We start from the raw sequence: 16,159 nt of genomic DNA on the forward strand, positions 1-16,159 counted from the left end.
GGCAGACAATGGGGCTAGGGGGTTCTTGAGAGCCAAGAACTGGGGGGCACCTGCCCCATGAGGATAGATGTCCTGACCCCCAGCCCTGGAATGGGGCCTGTTGTCAAATCCCTGCAGGGGTCAGGCCAGGCCTCAGATGTGATGGGCTGCAAGTCATCCCATGGACAGGGCTGGGAGTTCCCTGGAGTTGAGTTACCGGGGAGGGGAGGACCAGCAGCTCTTCAGGCTAGGTGCAGGGGGGTCACGGGGAGGCGGGCATCTGGGCTTGCTGTTGGCAACAATTCCCCACAAATACTTTTTAACAATAAAATTCCACTTGGGGGGGCTGGAGCAATAGCACAGAGGGTAGGGCATTTGCCTTACTGGGTTCAATTCCCAGCATCCCATAGGGTCCCCTGAGCACCTCCAGGGGTAATTTCTGAGTGCAGAGCCAGGAGTAACCCCTGTGCATCTCCAGGTATGACCCAAAAAGCAAAAAAAAAAAAAAATCCACTTGGGTCTGGAGGGAGATGTTGGGAAACAGATCCTATACAGATGGTGAGGTGACGAAGAGGATGAGATTCAGCCCACTCCCTTCTCCCCAACACCCAGGGTCTCTCTGCTGGTGGCCTCAAACCAGCCCCAAGGTTTTCCTTCAGACCCGGAGGCCTCCCAAGAAGAGGCGGGTGGACAAGGCCTATTCCTGCCCTGCTCCCCACCCAGTCACCCTTCCCCAGGAGAGACTAGAGACTTGGGAAGGCCCAGAACACAATAAACAGCAACCCCTGTAACTTCCATGCGGTCGGGAGTCTAGAGGACCTTGCTAAACCTCTCAGAATCAAGACACACAAGTTCTGCCCCATTCTTGAATCATCCTTCTCAGACTGACCAACTGGACGCACGACTCCGCCCCGCTCTTAGAATGGGTACCTGGGGGCAGGGTGGAGGGGAAGGCTAAGGAAAGTGCGGGAAGCCCAAATCTATGGAACCCTCCTGACCCCAGACCACAGGCTTCGACCACCTTTGTGCTGCTTCTCTTAAGCACTGGTTTATTCAGCCAAGAACAGTTGTCTAGCAGGCAACACAAATCAGACATCTGGTCTACCACGCTGCCTGCGCGCCTCGGCTCAGCGTCCGCCCACCGCAGGACCCTCCACGGCCCACGCTCCACCCTGCTCCCCGCCGACAGATCTCTAATTCCCATCCAGAGCCCCGCGCCTGACTACTTGGGGGTCCCGATGAGGGTGTGGTAGACGGGTTTGACGATGAGGTGCAGGTGCAAGGCGTTCTCCACCAGGTACTCAGAGTTGCGCCGCTGCAGGTCCGCGTGCGCCAGGAAGTCTCCGGCCTCCTCGCTGCTCTGGTGGAAGCTGTAGGCGTGGCGGACCAGCAGGCGGCCGTGCTGGCGCGCCCCGACCAGCACGGTCTTCTGGAAGCTCACGCCTGCCGCGTCGCCCCCGCTGCTGGCCGGCGTGACCACGAGCCGGGGCCGGCCGTCCTCGGGGCGCGCGGCGGGCAGTGCGGTGCCCGCGGCGTCCGCGTAGACGGGCCGCAGGCTGACGGGCAGCCAGCGCGGGGAGAAGAGCACGTTCCAGGTGACGCGGCGGCCTGAGTCGTGGCCGCTGGGCCCCAGCTGCGTCTGGAAGCTGGTGCTGCGGTCGTCGCGGGCCGGGTTGTGGATGACCCACGGGGCGCCCCAGGCCGGCGCGAGGTAGTTGCGGGGCAGGAAGGCGCTGCCGTTGACGTCGAAGAACTTGGCGTAGTGCAGGGGCGACGCGGCGTGGAACTGGTAGGCCTGCAGCAGGAGGTCGGCCACGGCAGGGCCGTGGCGCGCCAGCGCGGCCGAGTGCGCCTGCAGCTGGAACAGCTGCGCGGGCGGGATCATGGGGTAGCGGATGGCGCGCAGCGCACGCTCGGCCACAGCGGCGGGCGGCCGCGTGCGCCCCAGCCACGCCTCCAGCGCCTGGAACAGCTCCAGCTCATCCTGCAGCACCAGGTCGGAGCGCGGCAGCAGCTGCGCCAGTAGCTCGGGGCTCACGGCGCCCCACTCGGCGCTCGCCACCACAGCCGACAGGTTCCAGGCCAGGAACTGCAGGCAGCTGTCGCGCAGGACCTCGTCGCCAGTGCTCACGGCGTAGTGGTACCAGCCCACCGCCGGGCCTGCGCCGCCCGCCAGGTGCGCGCGCATGTAATCGGCCACGCCCCGCTGCAGCGAGGCCACGCGGTACTTGGTGGCCAGCCGGTGCAGGGGGACGGCCTGCGCCAGCAGCACCGTCAGCTCCCCGCAGTACAGGTACCTGCGGGAGAAGCACGGGGCGGGGCAGGCTCAGACGGGGCGGGCGAGGCCGCCGCTCCTGAGCACCGCTGCTGTCTGTGTCCACGAGCGCTGCGGGGTCGTGGTCAGGGGCGCCTCGGAGCAGAGCACACAGACACACACACACACACACACACACACACACACACACACACACACACACAGAGCTCCAACCTCAGGTCTGCTTTGTCGTTCTGGTATTCGGGTGGCAGCAAGGAAACAGGAGGTATTATAGAGGACTGAACTCGGTGTGGCATGTGGCCACCGGGGCCAACCCCGGTTTGATCCCTGGCACTGCGTAGGGTCCCTTGAGCACCGAATAGCCCTGGGCACCACTCCATGCAGCCCCCAAACCCAAAACCATCTCTCTGCAAAAAACAAAACTAAGGGGCTGGAGTGATAGCACAGCGGGTAGGGCATTTGCTTTGCACGCAGCCAATCCGGGTTCCATTTCCAGTACCCTGTATGGTCCCGCCAGGGGTAATTCCTGAGTGCAGAGCCAGGAGTAACCCCTGTGCATCACCGGGTGTGACCCAAAAAGAAAAAAAAACGAAAAAAACTAAAACCCAGGCTCAAGAGAGTCCAACAGGTAGGGTGCTTGTCTCGCATGTGGCCAACTGGCACCCCCTAGGCTCCTGAGTCTTGGCAGGAATGATCCCTGCGTGCAGAGCTAAGAGAAAGCCCTTGAGCGTTGCTGGGTGTGGCCCCCAAAGAAAAACAAGAACCTCCCCCAGCAAACGTGGTTCCTGCCCCTGTGGGGCTCACAATCCCGCAGCACCCATTTCCTTCCACCTATTTGCTGGACCTGACTCGGATCCCCTGGGGCCTGGAGTCATGGGCGCAGCACAGGGCTTTAGAGAGGATGCAGGGCCCAGGAGGACCAGCTCCCACTCGCCCTCTTGTGCTCCCATCTCCCCAGTGCTCTTCCCCGCCTTACTCTGCATCTCCCCATTTCTGTCTGCCTCCTCCGTGTAGACCCAGCCAGCCCCCATACTTGGGAGGGGTGGGAAGTGGAGTGTGCTGACCACCTGGGATCGCCTGCACCCCTCTTCCCTGTCTCCCTATTCTCTGGCATCTTGGCCCCAGACACCCCTGAGAAGAAGCTTCCTCACACCCCTGCTTCCTGCTAATAGACTTTTTGTTTTTGTTTTGGGAGCCGCACCAAGTGATGCTCATGGCTTACTCCTGGCTCTGCACTCAGGAAATACTTCTGGTGGTGCTCAGGGGACCCTCTGTGGTGTAGAGGATTGAACCCAAATTGGTCGTGTGCAAGGCAAGCGCCCTCCCTACTGTACTATCTCTCCGGCAACCAGCTTCCTGCTAACAGGCATGACAGTTCAAGGTGGAAGACAAAGGGTGGGCTCTGGGGAAGGCTGGTCAAAGGGAGCTGACTCTGGGTGTGGGGAAGTCTCCTTTGGGCCCTTCTGTGCTATCCCTTTTCCTGGAACTCATAAGTCATGGCTGGAATTCTGCAGCCTCTTTGTCTTATGTGGTTGCAACTCAGAGCACAGTGTGAGCAGACCCCCCACCCCCTCCTCCACCCACCACATTCAGGCTGACAAGCCCTGACAGGGTGCAGGAGATGAGACATACAGCTCTGTGTGTGTGTGGGGAGGGGGAGGGGTCCTTTTTTCAGTGTCCTCCAAAACCCGTGATTCCAGCCCAGGCCAGACACCAACCCCCAAATGGGACCTTCAAACACAATGAAACGAACAAAAACGCTGCCCAGGCCCAATTTCAGATTCGAAGCTGACTGTCCAGGGTGGGGCTCAGGAATTTGAAGATTTTCAAAGCTCTCTGGGCTTTGATGTCAGTGTTCGGTCACTGGTGTTACACCAGCTGGCATCGCTGATTACTAACACCACGGACTAGTGTCTCATGGCAGAGCTGGAGTTTACCATGCAGGATGCCTGGATTCCAGCCGGGACACCGCACAGTCCCCAGCATTGCGGGGTGGGACCCCACCTGTAGCCCAAGGCTCCCAGGGCCCCAAGGTGAGCCCCCACCCATAGCCAAAGGCTCTCCGGGCCCCGTGTGTGTGTGTGGGGGGGGGGGGGCATCTCCTCCCCACCTGATGAACTTGTCGAAGACGGCGGCGACGTCCCTGGCCTCCTGCAGCACCACGTCACTCTGGTTGTGCAGAAGCTCCCGGAAGCGCTCGCTCTGCAGCCCGAGCAGCAGGCGGTGGGCGTGGAAGACGCGCACCTCATCGGTGCCCGCTGCCTGCACCCGCAGCACCACGTCGCTGGCGTTGCCCTGGCGCAGCAGCTCCTGCAGGCGCTGCAGCTGCTGCTGCGAGTGGTTGATGGTCGTGCCCGCGGCCTCCCCTCCGACGCCAGCTCGGTGGGCTGCGGCAGGAAGGAGGAGGACGGTCTGTGGGGGGGCGGGGCCAGGGGCCGAGGGGGCGGGGCCGGGCCGGAGGGGCGGGGCCAGGGCGCACCTGCCTTCTAAGAGAACCCCAACCTGCGTAGACCCTGGTGAGGGGGAGCGCTCGGGGCAGGAAGAGGGACATGAGCTGGATGGGCACGTGATTCCCAGGACCACCTCCCCGGGGGCGACGCCCAGGCCACCGGGCAGTTATTGTCCCTGCCCCTCGCACCTGCTGAGAATCTTCCAGAAGGGATTCTGGTCCTCTCCTGAGACTCAGGACATGCTGGGAATGGACAGACCCGCTTGATACAGGCACAGAAGCAAAAGCAGCTCTTGCCGGGGACTAAGCCACAGAGCAAGGGTGGGCGGCCGAGGGGCTGATAGGAAGCCCCCCCCCCCCAGGTCCGGGCCAGAGGGAGCAGGCGAGGCTGTGCCCAGGGCCTGCCCAGAGAAAACCTGGCGGACGGTGAGCAAGGGCGCAAGGAGGCCACAGGCTGATGCAGGGCGGGAGGGGGGCTGTGTCCCTGCCCAGCTGCCCTTGGGGAGGCCTGATCTATGAGGCAGAAGTTCCAGCTGACATGCTAATGGGGCTCTGCTGTCCCTAAAGGTCAGTCCTGCCTTGTCTCACCCCTCCCCCTCGCCCCAAGGCTGGTTATGCCAGAGCCTTGTCATGCGTGAGGCCCCTTTGGTCAGCTGGGGACACGACCTCCGTCACAGACAACCCCCGCCAGCAGCTTTCCCGAGCCTGGAAGGTGTGAGGAAGCACGAGGAATGGGGGCAAGGCAGGCGGCAGGGGGCACAGATGACAACCTGCACGTGCTCAGTACACACGCAGGCACACGCATGTGCGCAACGCTGGTCAGAGAAAAAGGTCACCGTCGCACCCGAAGGATAGGCCAGAGGGGAGGGCGTTTGCCTTGCACGTGGCTGAGCTGGGTTTGATCCCCGACAACCCATATGCCCCCCCCCCCCTGCCAGAAAGGACCTCTGAGCACCACCGGGGGTGGCCCAAAGACCAAGGGAAAAGAAAGAATCGGAAGGTCACTATCACACAGCAGGACGTGTGCACCAGGGGAGGTGGGGGGAGGGGAGGTAGCGCCCCACCTCCCGCAGCTGTTGCTTTGGGGGACCTGAGCGCAGAGGCCGGCCCAGCTGCCCAGCTGCCCTGGACAATGGACAGAATGAATGAATAGAAGGCTTTGGGGGCGCCCTGCTGCCAGCCGCCCCTCCCCCCTCCCCCAGGCTGCCTCCTTGGGAACTGGCCCTAGCAAGGGCTCTGGACGCCCCTGGTCAGCTGGACTCCACCCTCTGGGAGTGGGCTGCTGGCTTGGCCCTCCCCAACCCTCCCCCCTGGCATCGCCCACTTACCCGCTCGAGTGGCCAGGCCCACCAAGGTGAGGGTGGCCCAGAAGCGGCCCCAGGAGCCCAGCCTGGCGTGGCCCAGCCTCCCCATGCTCGTGCCCTGTCCCCGAGTCCTGTGGGGACCGCCAAGCCCAGACCCCCGGCCCCCATCCCTCCTCTTTATATAGGGGCCGCACCTCCCTCCCCCCGCGGCCCTGCCCTGGATTGGTGGAAACCGGCCTGCAGTTGCCCAGGCAACCTCTTAAGCCGGAGAGCAGGCCCAGTGGCTATTGTGCTGCCCAGGCTGGAGGGGACAGATCCGGCACCGCCCCCCTGTCCCCTCCTGGGAAGGTCTTCGCTGTCCCGAGGGCAGGCCGGGCCTCCGGGACCACTGCCCCCCCACCGCCTGCACACTTTCCCTCCTCCCTGCACCCTCCTCCTGGTGCAAAGGGGTGGAGGAGAGGGTGAGGGCTGCACCCTGCCCGCTCGCAGTGGGAGGCTCGCTCCCAGACCCGAAAGGGCTGGGAGTTTCAGGGTCTTGGCACACTCAGGGAGGGTGATGGGCTTTTAGGGCCCCTCGAGACTGTTTTACCCCAGAGTCCAGGGCATCCCCAGGGGAGCAGAGCCAGGCTGGGTGCAGGCGCCTGACCTGGCTCACCAGCCCCAGGCGGGAGTGAGGGAACCACACTGCAGAGACTCTTAATTTTTCGGTGTTGGGGTCACACTCAGCCCCGTGCTCAGGAATCACCCCTGGCAGAACTCAGGGGACCCTCTGGAGTGTCGGGGATGGAACCCCGATAAACTCCATGCAGGGCAAACACCCTCCCTGCAGGCCCCAGGAGGGGTGAGCGGCCAGAGGGGTACGTCCTGCTGAGGCTCAGTGAGACCCGTCCTGCTTTTTGTGGGGGGACCCCTTGAGGCTGGTGAGCTGAAGAGGAGCGTCTGAGAGGATCAGTGCTGTGGCCAGACTTTGATTTGGGGGCTTGTATGTGTGTGTTGGGGGCAGGGGGATATCTGAACTTGCCCTCCCCACCCTCTGGACCCAACTGAGTACATAAAGGACATTGATTTCTGCCCCTAGCTAGCACTCCCTGCCAACACACACGCGCTTGCACACACACACACACACACACACACACACACACACACACTCTTCTGCCCCCAGCTAGCACTCCCTGCTAACACACACACACACACACACACACATACACACACACATTTCTGCCCCCAGCTAGCACTCCCTGCTATCACACACACACACACACACACACACACACACACACACACACACAAGCCAGGCCTGGGGTCTGCCCCTTCCCAGCTGACCAAACAGCCCCTGGGCCCATCCTCTCCAGCTGTCTGCCCTTCCCACCTGCTGGTGGACACCAGGCCCCCAGCCCTCCCTAGCAATCCCCTCCCACAGCAGGCTCAGGGCCCAGGGATGGGGTGGACGCTACCAGCCCCCTGGGGCAGGAACATTCAATGTCAGTGAACTGTGAACTGTGACAGCCAGTGTCAAAGGGAGACCCACACCTGCCTACAGCTCCTCTCCCAGACCCTCAGCAAGCAGGCAGCACAGGGTGTGTTCTCAGCCCCGTGATTGGCGGGGAGGGTATTTTTGCTTGTTTTGTTTTGTTTTTGTTTTTGTTTTTTTCTGGCGGAGGGGTGGGGGGTGGTCAGGGTTTACTATTGTCTCTGTGCTCAGGGATCACTCCTGGTCAGTTGAGAGCTCAGGGGACCAGAGAGGGGCTGGTAATGGAACTCAGGTCAGCCCAGCAAAGCATGTGACGGCCACTGAACTGTGTGTGTTTCATGTCTATTTCACGCTCCTTTCTCCCAAGGGCTCCAGGAGTCCCGCTGCCCCATCTCTCTCAGAGACACTCCCTCCTCCCCTTTCCCAGAGCTGTCTCCAGAGATTTACACACCAGCTTTCCGTTCTCTCTTCTTAGTCCAAGGGTCAGGAGTGCGTGGAGGGTGTGTGTGTGTGGGGTGGGGGGTGGAGGGTCCACCCAAACATCCAGAGCAAGAACAATTGAAAAGGGCAGAGTGCTTTTGTTACAATCAAAGTATTATCATTTGGATACAAGGATACTATCATTTGGATACAGGTAATACTAAGTGAATGATGGTTGGAGGGCTTGCTCCGGTCATGTGCTGAAAGTAGACTATGGACCAAACATGATGGCCACTTACTACCTGTATTGCAAACTGTAACACCCAAAAGGAGAGAGAGAGTAAAAGGAAATGTGTCTGACACAGAAGCAGGATGGGTGGAGGGATGGGGTGGGGGTGGCGGGAGGGATACTGGGATCATTGGTGGTGGAGAATGGGCACTGGTGGAGGGATGGGTACTTGATCATTGTATGACTGAAACATAATCATAAAAGTTTGTAAGTCTGTAACTGTATCTCACAGTGATTCATTAAAAAAAAATTTAGAAATTAAAAAAAAATAAGGATTCAGGTAGAAAACTGAAAATAAATAAATAAATAAAAACCTTGTATTCCTAGCTGTACGGACAAAGACCAGGGTGTTAGAGAGGAAAGGAGGAAGGCAGGTGGGTCCGGGAAAGGGCTGGCTACCTGGAGATGCTGCATCTCCAGAAAGGATGAGCACCCGAGGTACTTAGAGTCCTGTCTGCTGACTTCTCAAATACTGTGGGGTTTTCTTTTCTTTTTATGCTTGTTTTCCTTGGGGCCATACCTGGCTGTGCTCAGGGCTCACTCCTGGCGGTGCTCTGGGGACCCGATGGGATACCGTGTGCAAAGCAAGTGGCCTCCCCATTGGACGACCGCTTCAGTCCTGCCTCAACGGGATAACAAGACCCCCTGCTTGCTTGCTCCCTGCCCGCCAGGAAGCCCTTTTGGGTGAGCCCCCGCCCCCCAGCCTTAGCAGGTCCCAGGAGGGATGTTTGTGAGTGAAGCAGATGGAAGCCAGGACTCACTCCTCGCCCTGGGCCGTCCTTCCACAGCGGATCCGTCACCAGAAATGACCCCGCCGGACGGGGAATCTCAAGTGCTGAAGTAGCCGCCGGAAATTCGCACAAGCTGGGGCAGGGCAAAGAGTTCCTGTACCTGCAGACGGGCCCTGAGGCCCCCGGAGACCCCAGCCCCGTCTGTTCGCGCCCACTGTCCCCTACTCTAGAGTGGCCCTTTCCTGAGTAAATCTTCCCTTGGCACTGAGGTTGGAGACCAGAATCCTGAATGTCCATCTGCAGGGATAGGACAACGGGAGGGCGCTTGCCTTGCACATGGTTGACCCGGGTTGGATTCCCAACACTCCATATGGTGCCCTGAGCACTGCTAGGAGTGATCCCTGAGCTCAGAGCCAGGAGTAAGGCCTAAGCACTGCTGACTGTGGCCCCGAAACCAAGCGGGGGGAAATCCAAAAGAATCTTGAGAGGGCAGGAGAGATAGCACAGTGAGAGAGTGTTTGCCTTGCATGCGGCTGACCCGGTTAGATCCCCGGCATCCCCTACGGTCCCCCGAGCACCGCCAGGAGTGATCACTGAATGCAGAGCCAGGAGTAACCCCTGAGCATTGCCAGGTGTGGCTCAATAAGCCAAAAACACTCCCAAGTCTTGGTTTCAGAGGTCTAGCGTCCTGTCCAAGAAGGCTTCCTTCCCCAAAGTCCTGACTGACTCCCCCCACCGCCCAGTGGCAGTTCGCCATCCTACCTGGCTCCCTCCGCCATGCTGTGTTTCCCACTCGCTCCCACTGCGGCCGCTCGGGTCCCTCCTCCCAAAAGCCCCAGCCCTCAGGGCCACTCCCATCCTGAGCAAGTTTCCGGAGCAGGTTGCCCAAGGAATGACAAATGACCAAGGGACAGGCAGGGAGGGACACGCCTCACTCCAGTGCCAACTGCCCCTTCCAGCGCTGGGGTCAGTGCCCCGATGCCTCGCTTCCCTGGAGCACTGGGATGGGGTGGGGATGAGCCACAGTTATACCGAGTGGGGCTTCTGGAGGTGTCAGGTGTGGGGGCAAACTCTGGTGCAACCCATTGGCTAAAGCATCAACAGCTCCAGCTCCCGCAGAACCTCAAGGTGCAGGAAGCGTGTGGCTGGGGATGCATTTTTTTGTCTGTCTGAGAGTGGGGTCTGCGCCCCCTGATGGGGATCAGCGTGACAGTGTCCCTCTGGTCACCTTGGGTCACCACTGGGCAAAGCTAGTGGACGCTTTGGAGCCTGCAGGGTCAGGATGCCGCCACCAGGGGGCAGCAAGCACTCAGCCGTGCCTGAGGGGTGGGGATGGGGGTTAAGGATGGGGGGAGGGGCGCCGGCACACACACACACACACACACACACACACACACACACACACACACACCACAAACACACACACACACACATACCCCACCCACACACGCGCCAGATGTGGGGCCTATTTAGGGAGCCAAGGAGCCGCTGTGGGGATTGATTCCCGGTTGGCTGCCCTGGTCACCTCCCTCTGCCAAGTGACCGGCTGGTGTTTATTTACCAGCGCCTGATATTCCGGGGAGTGAGGGAGGGGTTCACGATCGGTTTCACCAGGCTCGGAAAAAAACAACAGCTTTGCGGGGGCCCTGGATGACGGTTTCCCAGCGCCCCGAGAAGTCCCTGGGGTCACGGCCACAGCTGCGCAGGACTTCATGTCCTCCTGCCTGGCCAGGGGCCCCTTGGGGACTCTCTCGCCTGCACTGTGCCCCCCCTCCCACTCTGGGAAGGAGCCTCCAACGCTCCTCCATGAGGGTTCCCTGGGGTCTGAGCTGCTCCAGCCTGAGGCCTCACCTGGTCCTGCCCCCAGCCCCCCAGACGCGCCCCCTTCTGTTTGGTACCCAGAGTCAGCTCCGCCTCCCCCCATCATTCTGCCTGTCCCCAGGCCGCCCCCCTAGGGCTGCCCCTCCTGCTCCCCACCCCCGGCCTGACCCCCTGCCCCTGTCCCGGGCACCCTGGGGAATCGGGGTGTGCTGCAGGCGTTTCTACTGTCTAGACTCAATCCCCCCCCCCACTCCAAGTCTCAGCCCCACCCCTTCCTTCCTCCTCCTCCTCCTCCCACTCTGCTTGCACTCAGAGCCCGGGAGGAGCACGGTGGGGCCGGTAGCGCTCACCCAAGCCGGGAGGGGTGGGGGCACCAGGCGATGCTGAGAGGGAGCCTCAGGGGGGCCAAGAAAGCCATAAGATGACCCCAGACTCAGGACCCCGGAGTGTGAGGCTCGAGGCACGAGAGACAGGTGAAGTATCAAGAACTGGGGAATGGGGGCCGGGGAGGGGGTGAGGGGCAGGACAAGGGGGCGGGGCGTGGGCACTGACAGAGATGGGAAGTGAGATGGGGGCACTGGGCCAGAGAGGGGCTGGGGGCTGCAGCAGAAATCACAGACTTGGGGCCAGGGGGGCCGGGCCACAGCCTCTGGGCCCCTGGAGTGCTGAGGAGGGGAGGAGAGGAGGGGAGCTTTCATCTAGAACGCAGGAAGGGGGGCCCTGTGACGTCTTTCCTTAGAGGGGCGTCCACTCCCCCCAACACCCTCCCGCTGCCCGCACGGCTCCTGAGCCCCAGTGCGGAATCTCTCGGCCCTGCGGAGCCTGTGCCGGGCTGCAGGGTGGTGGGGGTCTGGCCAGGGCCTGAAGTGGGTGGAACGGGGAGGGGGGGGCAGGGGAGACTCATGCTTCCCCCTCCGCCCCCGCACACAGCTGGGCAGCCACGCGGGGGTACTCTTGCCCACCCCCAACAGCAGCGGCCTGGGCCCCACGTTCCAAGGCTACTGGCCCGAGATCCCGGAGCAGCGGTCCCCGTGCGTGGCCGGCGTGGCTCCCATCATCTACTACAGCATCCTGCTGAGCCTGGGGCTTCCTGGTGAGGGGCGTGGGGGACGGACCTGGGGGGGATATCTTGGGGTGGGTGACAACGACCCTCTGGGCTGACCCTGAGGTCCCCCCGTCTCAGCCTCCTGGGCTGCCCTTGTGTCCCTAGAGGGGAGCCACAGGGAGGAGCTAAGGATTGGGGTTCTGTCTAGAGAACCCTCCAGAACAGGGCTCCCCTTCTCCCCTCAGCTGTGGGCACTGTCTGGAGAGGGGAGGGGCAGTCCAGAGACACCCCCCCCCCAGCGCAGGGCAAAGCTTTCAGGATCCTCCACACCTCCAGAGAGCAGAGCAGGGGGTGAAGGCAGCAAAGGAGAAAGGGGCTTGGCCTTGGGGTGTCACCTACCTGTGCCTAAGGCAGCCACCCCCGCTGCAAGGGCCTGGTGTCTGTGGGAAGGACCCCAGGATGCCCGGCAGGCTCTGTCCCCACACCAGCCAAGGGCATGGGGGCCAGGGTATGGAGTGGCTGCGGCTGCTCTGAACAGCTCCCACCCAGAGGAATTGGGGGGCCACACCCAGTGATGGTCAGGGATCACTCCTGGAGGTGCCTCTGGGGACCATATGGTATTCTGAGGATGGACCCTGGATTGGCCGTGTGCGAGGCAAGTCCCCTACCCACTGTATTCTTTTGGGCCATCAAGAGGGATTAAGAAAGCCCTAAAGGGCCCGAAGCGACAGTACAGTGGGGAGGGTGTTTGCCTCGCACATAGCAGCAGACCAGGGTTTGATCCCCGGCACCCCATAGGGTCCCCTGAGCACCGCCAGGAGTGATTACTGAGTGCAGAGCCAGGAGTCACTCCCGGGCATTGCAGGAAGTGGCCCCCAAAAAAGCCAAAAAATAATAAAAACAATAAATTTTAAAAAAAAGGCCCCCCTGAAAGTGGGAGTGAGCCCAGCCTGTGGGGCAGCCGTCAAGTTCTCATGTCTGTCACCCTCCGCCCTCTGTGCCCTGCAGTCAACCTCCTGACCGCCGTGGCCCTGGGCCGCCTGGCCGCCAGGACCAGGAAGCCCTCCTACTACTACCTGCTGGCGCTCACGGCCTCGGACATCGTCACGCAGGTGGTCATCGTCTTCGTGGGCTTCCTCCTGCAGGGGGCGGTGCTGGCCCGCCAGGTGCCCCAGGCCATGGTGCGCTCTGCCAACATCCTGGAGTTCGCTGCCAACCACGCCTCGGTGTGGCTGGCCGTGCTGCTCACGGTGGACCGCTACAGCGCCCTGTGCCACCCTCTGCACCACCGCGCCGCCTCGTCCCCAGGCCGGACGCGCCGGGCCATCGGCGTGGTGCTGGGCGCAGCGCTGCTCACGGGCATCCCCTTCTACTGGTGGCTAGACGTGTGGCGGGACGACGACCCCCCCAGCACGCTGGACGAGGTCCTCAAGTGGGCGCACTGCCTCACCGTCTACTTCGTCCCCTGCACCATCTTCCTGGTCACCAACTCGGCCATCGTGTGGCGGCTGCAGCGTCGGGGACGGGGCCGGCTGCAGCCGGGCGTGGGACGGAGCACGGCCATCCTGCTGGGCGTCACCACGCTCTTCACGCTCCTCTGGGCGCCCCGCATCATCGTCATGCTCTACCACCTCTACGTGGCCCCCGTGCACCGGGACTGGAGGGTCCACTTGGCGCTGGACGTGGCCAATATGGTGGCCATGCTCAACACCGCCCTCAACTTCGGCCTCTACTGCTTGGTCAGCAAGACTTTCCGGGCCGCCGTGCGGGGGGTCATCCACGACGCCCACCTGTCCTGCACGCTGGGCGCGCGACTGGAGGGCGCCAGAGGGGCGCCTGTGCTGAAGTCCCCGGGGTCCCCCCAAACCCAAAGACCAGGGTTGTAGGGCGGGGGCTCAGCCTGGCGGCTTAGAGGAGGGAGGTTCCCAGCTGCCTGCATGGACTGGGCATCTGGGCTGTGCCCCTTGATCGGCCCCACCTGGCACTGGGGAGACGCCCAGGCAGAAGGGGAGGCAGTCTGTCCCACGCTCCCCAAAACTTCCCAGCAACTCCTGTGCCTGCTGGATGCAGGTAACATAGACATGTCCGTTGCTATGACCAGTTCTTTGTGAGGAACACTTTACCTTGCGTTTATGAATGTGTAATATATAACTTATGACGGCCAAATTAATGGTGGTGCGATTATTTAATCAGTAAAAAAGGTGGGTGGACAGGTGAGTGATGGGTGGATGGGTAGAAAAGTGGACGGACAGATGGATAAATGGATGGATGATGAGGGTGGATAGATGAGTGGATGGATGGATGGATCAGTGGATGGATCGTGGATGGATGGATGGATCGGTGGATGGCTGGCTGAGTATATGGATGGATGGGTGGATGAATGGGTGGGTGGATGAGCGGTGGATGGATGGATGGATTGGTCAGTGGGTGGATGGGTAGGTCAGTGGCCAGCTGGCTAGCTGACTATGAACTGTTTCTAGCCTGTCCCCCATCGATGTCCACCCAGTTTCTGAGTTAATCACCCTCAAGGCCCCAGTAGAAACACCAGGGTGACAAGAAAACTATCTGCAAAATTCAAGGTCTTTCTTGGGTCACATTGTGAGGTGAGGAAAGCCGGGTTGGGGCGGGCATGGTTGGGTTGTGGTTCTCTCTCTCTCTCTCTTTTTTTTTTTCTTTTTGGGTCAGACCCGGCAATGCACAGGGGTTACTCCTGGCTCTGCACTCAGGAATTACTCCTGGTGATACTCGGGGGACCATATGGGATGCTGGGAATCGAACCCAGGTCGGCCACGTGCAAGGCAAACACCCTACCCACTGTGCTATGGCTCCAGCCCCAGTTCTCTTAAGGCTATTTGAAGCCCCAGCCCCAGCCGACACGACCCCTTGGGTGTCCAGCATCCTGGATGGATTTCCCTTAACTCCCGCCTGAAGCCAGAACCTCCTCAGACCCAGAACAGCCCATTGTTGCCGAGTTGGAGAGAGGAAATAGCTTCTCAGCCGAGCACCGGAACCAGCGCTGGAGGGGGGCACAGCGCACCCTCCCTTGGAAAAGGGCTCCTGCCCCCCTCCCCCAGGAAGGAGGTGGGTGAGTCTGTAGCCCCTTCACAGCCTCCCGGGGAGCTAGGAGAAGAGGCAGCTGGGAGAGACTGGGGGTGGGGGGTGGGGAGAGCCCACCTGCTCCTGGTCTTGGGTAAACACATTAGCCCAGTGGGTTGGGCTGGGCTCTGCTTCCAGGTCAGGCTGAGGTGACCTTTCCCTGAAACGGGAGCTGCAGACCAGCTCCCCCAGCCCCCAGTCCCCACACACCCTCCCTTAATGGGACGGGGAAGGCCAGAGGCAGCTGAGTGTAAAATAAACACTCGGCTCTCCGCCTCTCCCAGCTTTCTCCAGCGCTGGGGAGGAGGACAAGGGGGACAAGGCAGCCCCCGGTCCCTTTCAGCATCCTAAACCCCCCGGATCTCTGACACCCGGTCGGTTGGTCAGCCTGAGCCAGCCCGGAAACACGGGGAGTGGAAAGCCAGGCCAGCCCGGTGCCAGCTGGTTGGGTCCTGATGCAGTCTCCTGTGACCCGTGTTCCCTGCACCCCACGTGCCCCTCGGGGCTGAGAATGAATGAGAGCATGCTGTTCAGATTACCATTTTCCGTTCCGAAAGCGCCAGAATTACAAGGCGCAGCTGGTCCCACCGGGTTCAGAGGAAGCGCAGAGGACGTGCCCCGGTTCTCTCTAGGCGCCTGCCAACTGGGGGTGTGGAGGGGTCCTCCAGGTGGACCGGGCATGTCTGAGGGCAGGAGCGGCCGGTGCCAGCCCCCTGTGGAAAGTGGGGGCAGGGCGTTGGAGTAAGGGCGCTGCTCCAATAACGCGACTAGACAACCCCATTGGTAAGGCCCAGGGGGCTTGGGGGGAGGGAGCTTCCTCCCCCAGCCTGTAAGGAGCTGGCCAGGAAGAACACCTTCCTCGCATGCACGAGGCCCTGGGTTTGATCCCCAGGATCTGCCACTCCCAACACACACACAAAACTAAATGAAACACACACACTGCAGCAGGTCTCCCTGAATTGCCGAGGTCGGATAGTCTGGAGGGAGACAAAATGTGTCTCCAGCCCTGAAGTTCTCCGGGGCCCTAAGTTTACAACAGACAAGGCTTAGAGCAACGCCCCAGAAATGCTTCCGGCGCTTGCCTTTCCACCCGCCACCTCCAGGGGGCGCTTGGAGACTCCGGGTAGGATAGATTGGAAACCCGTAGCTTCGGGGATAATCTACCCGCAGCTTCAAGAATTCCTGCCTCACACAAAGTTTTAGAGCCCAGCTTCCAGTTTTTCTTCACTGTCACTGTCACTGTCCTCCCGTTGTTCATCAATTTGCTCTAGCGGGCCCA

The 16,159-nt window shown here is 61.3% G+C and overlaps 2 protein-coding genes across 2 annotated transcripts; one reads left to right on the forward strand and one right to left on the reverse strand.

Annotated features, from left to right (window-relative positions):
- Positions 1 to 1,184: 1,184 nt before the first annotated feature.
- On the reverse strand, positions 1,185 to 6,171 carry BTBD17 (BTB domain containing 17). Its single transcript, XM_056137940.1, has 3 exons — positions 6,032 to 6,171; positions 4,365 to 4,641; positions 1,185 to 2,276 (listed from the first exon to the last, which is right to left on the reverse strand). Exons 1-3 carry the CDS (start codon positions 6,114 to 6,116, stop codon positions 1,202 to 1,204), a joined length of 1,437 nt encoding a protein of 478 aa, XP_055993915.1. The 5' UTR covers positions 6,117 to 6,171; the 3' UTR covers positions 1,185 to 1,201.
- Positions 6,172 to 11,160: 4,989 nt separating this feature from the next.
- GPR142 (G protein-coupled receptor 142) lies at positions 11,161 to 13,670 on the forward strand. The gene is made up of 3 exons (XM_056138401.1): positions 11,161 to 11,187; positions 11,670 to 11,832; positions 12,793 to 13,670. The coding sequence occupies exons 1-3, from the start codon at positions 11,161 to 11,163 to the stop codon at positions 13,668 to 13,670; spliced, it is 1,068 nt and encodes a 355-aa protein (XP_055994376.1).
- Positions 13,671 to 16,159: the final 2,489 nt, after the last annotated feature.

This window comes from Sorex fumeus, unplaced genomic scaffold (genome assembly GCF_029834395.1).
Source record: "Sorex fumeus unplaced genomic scaffold, SorFum_2.1 ptg000128l, whole genome shotgun sequence".
Lineage (NCBI taxonomy): Eukaryota > Metazoa > Chordata > Mammalia > Eulipotyphla > Soricidae > Sorex > Sorex fumeus.

What these genes read in the sequence shown, in the direction of transcription:
- BTBD17 (XM_056137940.1), bottom strand. Translation starts at nt 6,116, where the DNA reads ATGGGGAGGCTGGGCCACGCCAGGCTGGGCTCCTGGGGCCGCTTCTGG. An exon ending in GGGCCTGGCCACTCGAGCGG is followed by an intron (nt 4,642 to 6,031) that starts GTAAGTGGGCGA and finishes TTCCTGCCGCAG; the next exon opens with CCCACCGAGCTGGCGTCGGA. An exon ending in GTCTTCGACAAGTTCATCAG is followed by an intron (nt 2,277 to 4,364) that starts GTGGGGAGGAGA and finishes CTTCTCCCGCAG; the next exon opens with GTACCTGTACTGCGGGGAGC.
- GPR142 (XM_056138401.1), top strand. Translation starts at nt 11,161, where the DNA reads ATGACCCCAGACTCAGGACCCCGGAGT. An exon ending in CAGACTCAGGACCCCGGAGT is followed by an intron (nt 11,188 to 11,669) that starts GTGAGGCTCGAG and finishes CCCCGCACACAG; the next exon opens with CTGGGCAGCCACGCGGGGGT. An exon ending in GCTGAGCCTGGGGCTTCCTG is followed by an intron (nt 11,833 to 12,792) that starts GTGAGGGGCGTG and finishes TGTGCCCTGCAG; the next exon opens with TCAACCTCCTGACCGCCGTG.